We start from the raw sequence: 4,937 nt of genomic DNA on the forward strand, positions 1-4,937 counted from the left end.
GTCTTTAACAAAGTATTTTTGTTTTGAAAGTTTAGCGAAATATTACTATTTTAATGTGTACTGTTATATAACATTAGTACAAAACTTTAATTCTCTTGTTATACAGTATTATTAGTCGTAACTACATTAGGTAAATTAAAGATTGCAATACTTGTTTTACAATGCGTTTGCAACGCATTTCTTTATTCACAATAGACAAATTTATTTCTTTTTTTTAGTCATTCTCAAATGAGATGAAAGATTGTTTTACAAAACTTATCTAAAAAATTGTTGCAATCTGCTCACTGTGCAATAAGCATTAGTACAAAATTATTATACATACATAATTATTTTATAAAGTTAATTATTAATATAAAGATCTTTTCCCTTTGTATTTCAATATGAATATTCCATCATACATATGTAATTAAGTTCGATATATTATAATGTAATTAACAAATATGTAAAACGTATATTTCTTACATTCAATTTTCACTGTATTACATCCACTGCAATTAATAAGTATTGAAATGATAAAAAATATACATTTATATGATTTTCTAACTTTTATTATTTAGTTTTTAGAATTATTTTTAGAATTAGTTACATTAGGCATGGAAGAGGTTTAGATATCAAAACAGTTACAAAATATAAGCTTCATTCTTGAAAAAATAATAAAATAGTCAATGAACTTTAAAACAACAGTAAAAAATGTTTATATGTTTATTTATCTATTAGCATTTCCAAAACAAAATTGATAAATTTTATAATAGAAGTAAGTAAAGATCAAAATGTGAATTTTAGAAAACCAAAAAGTTATGACATATTTTTAGTTTTATGACATATTTAAAACATACTATTCATTTTGAACTCAATTATACGCTGTAGATAGGTACAATAATAAAGTTGTTAAGGAGAATAAGAAAATTAACTTTTTTTAAAACATGTTCCATCTTCATGGAAGAATATATAATAAATGAATACGTCAGTACAGTTACATTGGCTGTGTTCAGCAGACTCAATAGTTTTGCAACCGTTTTATGATTCTCTGCTGAGATAGGACCATTCTTCTAGATCTAAAAATATGATCCAATCAGCACAGAGAATCATAAAACGGTTGCAATACTGGGTGCTTTTCAATTGATGACACAAGTCGACACAAGTGTCGTTCTATCTTCGTCACTCTCTGAATGTCAACAAGGATAGAACGACGCTTGTGTCGACTTGTGTCATCAAATGGAAAGCACCCACTGTTGAGTCTGCTGAATGCAGCCATTGCGATACTCTTTCAAGATAATCTGACATTTTTTTCCTTAACAAAAATGATTTTATGTAGATTGAACAAAATATTTTTATTATCGATTCTTCCATTGAAGTGAAAGTATATTATTAAATCTTTTAATTATATAAAATTAAACTAAAATATTCAATACTATTCAATTTAAAGGAAACACAGTCAGTTTTTCTCATGACAATGATTAGTTTTTCTAACAAATCTGACAGAAATATCTTAAAGCATAGTTTTTCATAAAGAATGATTTCCATATTAAATATGTTGCCATTGAAATGGTATGCTTCCTTCTTCAGACATAAAATAACGAGCTAAAATGTCACGTTGCCTCATAGCGGTAACTGCACCAATATTTGCACCAACTCGTCCCAAATTAATCATACATTCATTGTTTGTTGCTAAATCTCGCCAATTTCCAGGTATTATGTCTCCATTAAGTTTTTCTCTATCTGCGATACCAGGCTGTATATATAAATTGTTATTCGATGCTGTAGTTATAATAAAATTATGCAAACAAGTCACAGCTTGTATTATCGTTTCTGCAGTGTCTACTTTTAAACTTAAGGGCGTTCGTAAAATTCTCCATCTTGAGGTAAGAATACCGAAAGCATTTTCTACAATTCGGCGTGCCCTTGATAATCTATAATTAAACACTTTTTGCTCATTGCCTAACAAGTTTCGTTTTGCATACGGACGCATTAAATAAGTTTTAAGAGGGAAACCCTCGTCACCAACCATACAAAATGGTAGTATAATGTTTGTATTGGGTATAGGACGTGCTTGTGGTATTGAAATTGTATTGTTTTCTAAAGCATTGACACATGTCTGTGCTGGACCAAATACCAGCATCATTAAGAGAACCTACAGTAGAAACATATTACAAGAATTTTAAACGAATTTCACTTATATATATAATATGACATGTTAAACATACCATAATTTCCAATATCCACCCAGATAAAACAGTATCATGCATCTGCAAGGCCCATTAATATAAAGCTGAAGTAACCTTTATAATTATGGAACATACTACCAGAATGTGCTGGAGCTTGAATGCGACAGTGTTTACCATCAACTGCTCCTATGCAGTTAGGAAAGTTCCAGATATTATAAAATTCGTCAGCTATTTTTAACCATTCTTCTTCGTTACGTGGACATTGCAGATATAATGGTTGTAAAACTTCCCATATGGCTTTGCATACTTCAGGTATAATACTATATAATGTTGATCTTCCTATACGAAATAAATATGCTGTACTCATAATGCTATCTCCATGGGCTAAGAAACTGAAAAATATATCTTTAAATCAGTAGAGGTCATATACATTATATATATATATACACATTCCAATATAAAAATAGTTTACAATAAATTATGATTCTCTGTACAAACCTTAATGTCGCAGCAACACGAGTATTTGTTGATAAAGGCTCTCTGCGACTTTTCTTTTGCAACTTTCTTTGGTTTTAAGAGATCATGTAAAATGTTAAATTGTTCCACTGACATTCTTGTAAATTTAAAGAATTCTTCATGATCACTTAGTTTAAAATATCTGAATAATTTTGCATGGCCACCATAATTATCTCTCATATGTAAAGAGATATGTGGCTTCACCCACCATCTCCTCCTCCTCATTTTTCGTCTTTTTTTAAACAATATAGTTATTTTTAAAAAATATTCCCAAATTGTTAACAAATTGTAATAAATACCCACAGCCTTATCCATAACCTTAATATCGACCCTTATATTACGATTAAATGTAGAATAGATGTCGGATCAAGTTTCCGTTCTACGACATATGGTGTACGATTAGCGTATACCGACAGTGACTACGACGTATTGTGTAACAGGTTGACCCGTTCTACAATAAGTTGGATGACGGAGTCGGGTGTCGTGCGCATGCGCGCTGGAGTGTCGGCTGTCGAATGAAGTTGTCGCGAATCGGCAATCGGTGTCGGAATGGAAGATGATCAACTTCCATCTTTTTCCGTTTACGACAACGACTGGATGAAACATAACCTTTTTTGACGGATTCATCTATGGCTATTCAAATATTTACTGCTAATACTGTTAAATAAGATTTAGATATTTTATCATGGAATCATTAAATCCTGATGAAATTATTATTGAATTTGTTCGTGAAAATCGTTGTTTATATGACAAACGCGATGTGAATTTTAAAAATATTAGGAAGAAAAAAGATCTGTGGCAAAAAATTTCTGAAAATTTGAGAAATTGTTATACACTAAATATGTCACAGGTAATTGTTTGTTTTTTTAAATTATTACATAACATATAAAAACAAAACATATAATACATAATTTTTTTTAGTCGAAGAAATCGAAAGACGGTGGTCATCTTTAAGGGACATGTTTAGCAGAGAGAATAGGCGACAAATGTTACCACCGTCTGGTTCTGGATATGAACCGAGGAAGGAATGGGAGTTATATAGAAATATGTTGTTTCTAGTTCCTCATATAGCTCATAGAAAGTTAGTATCTAGCTTTTATACTTTTATTTATTTGTTATTACTTATTTTCTACATTTTTCTAATTTTCTAATTTTATTTATAGAACAAAGACATCATTTGTTCAACAATCACAAAGTTCATTACCCCAAACAAGTACAGCAGATACTTCCTCACCGTTTACATCTAAGCAATCTTCGAATGTGATAACTTCCTCACCGTTTACATCTAAGCAATCTTCGAATGTGATAACTTCCTCACCGTTTACATCTAAGCAATCTTCCAATGTGATAACTTCCTCACCGTTTACATCTAAGCAATCTTCCAATGTGATAACTTCCTCACCGTTTACATCTAAGCAATCTTCCAATGTGATAACTTTGTTACCAGATCATAGTTACAGTGGATCTTTTCAATCAATAAAAGGTAAATATTAATGAAAATAATACTATTTCTAATATTGGGTTTATATAATCTTAATATGTGTATTATTTGTAATATATTTATAATAAATTATATATTTTCAGAGAACACATTATCATTAGATTTGGAAGACCAAGAGAGCAACATAACAATTACAGATTGTGAAATCCCAAATAGACCTGCTAGTACACTTTCTAGCTGCAGTTATACTAGCAGTGTGCAATCTTTAGAACCAAATACAAGTTTTAATCCTACACAGTTGAAAGATTCATCTGTATTTAAGTCTACCAAAAAAGTAATGCCAGAAATGGATGAATTTGCAAAACGTAAGAAGATGAAAGACAATAAACTTGATCACGAGTTGGAGAAAGCAAGTAAGGAAATATCTATGGCAGTGAAAGCAGTATCATCTCAATTAGATCAAAAATTGGAGAAAGATGGTTACATGTCCGCCTTAGAAGAAGGATTAAAATACGTTCTTTTGAAACATAGAACACAATGTATCATAGATCTTCTTCAAATTATTCAAAAGTACGAGGAGAGGCAATAATTAGTTTTTACACACACACATACACACAAAGTATCTTTTTAATATCTTAAACTCAGTTTTACATACAGAAATATTCTAAATTTCGTGTGCTATTGAATGCTATTTTAAATAGTTTATATTTTTCTAATAATATGTGAGAGATTGTATACAATTTAAAAATATATTCAGTTTTGTTTCTAGTATGTTTTAAGTTCAAAATGTGTGTGTGTGTGTGTGTGTGTGTGTG

General features: G+C 30.2%; 2 protein-coding genes across 2 annotated transcripts; one reads left to right on the forward strand and one right to left on the reverse strand.

Annotated features, from left to right (window-relative positions):
* Positions 1-1,525: 1,525 nt before the first annotated feature.
* LOC108727815 (uncharacterized) lies at positions 1,526-2,490 on the reverse strand. Its single transcript, XM_018456072.1, has 2 exons — positions 2,205-2,490; positions 1,526-2,131 (listed from the first exon to the last, which is right to left on the reverse strand). The coding sequence occupies exons 1-2, from the start codon at positions 2,244-2,246 to the stop codon at positions 1,526-1,528; spliced, it is 648 nt and encodes a 215-aa protein (XP_018311574.1). The 5' UTR covers positions 2,247-2,490.
* LOC108727816 (uncharacterized) lies at positions 2,459-4,711 on the forward strand. The gene is made up of 5 exons (XM_018456073.1): positions 2,459-2,477; positions 3,603-3,762; positions 3,845-3,941; positions 4,098-4,164; positions 4,266-4,711. Exons 1-5 carry the CDS (start codon positions 2,459-2,461, stop codon positions 4,709-4,711), a joined length of 789 nt encoding a protein of 262 aa, XP_018311575.1.
* Positions 4,712-4,937: the final 226 nt, after the last annotated feature.

This window comes from Mycetomoellerius zeteki, unplaced genomic scaffold (genome assembly GCF_001594055.1).
Source record: "Mycetomoellerius zeteki isolate Tzet28-1 unplaced genomic scaffold, Tzet1.0 scaffold541, whole genome shotgun sequence".
Lineage (NCBI taxonomy): Eukaryota > Metazoa > Arthropoda > Insecta > Hymenoptera > Formicidae > Mycetomoellerius > Mycetomoellerius zeteki.

What these genes read in the sequence shown, in the direction of transcription:
- LOC108727815 (XM_018456072.1), bottom strand. Translation starts at nt 2,246, where the DNA reads ATGCATGATACTGTTTTATCTGGGTGGATATTGGAAATTATG. An exon ending in GGTGGATATTGGAAATTATG is followed by an intron (nt 2,132 to 2,204) that starts GTATGTTTAACA and finishes TTTCTACTGTAG; the next exon opens with GTTCTCTTAATGATGCTGGT.
- LOC108727816 (XM_018456073.1), top strand. An exon ending in CCTCATATAGCTCATAGAAA is followed by an intron (nt 3,763 to 3,844) that starts GTTAGTATCTAG and finishes TTTTATTTATAG; the next exon opens with AACAAAGACATCATTTGTTC. An exon ending in ATCTTTTCAATCAATAAAAG is followed by an intron (nt 4,165 to 4,265) that starts GTAAATATTAAT and finishes ATATATTTTCAG; the next exon opens with AGAACACATTATCATTAGAT.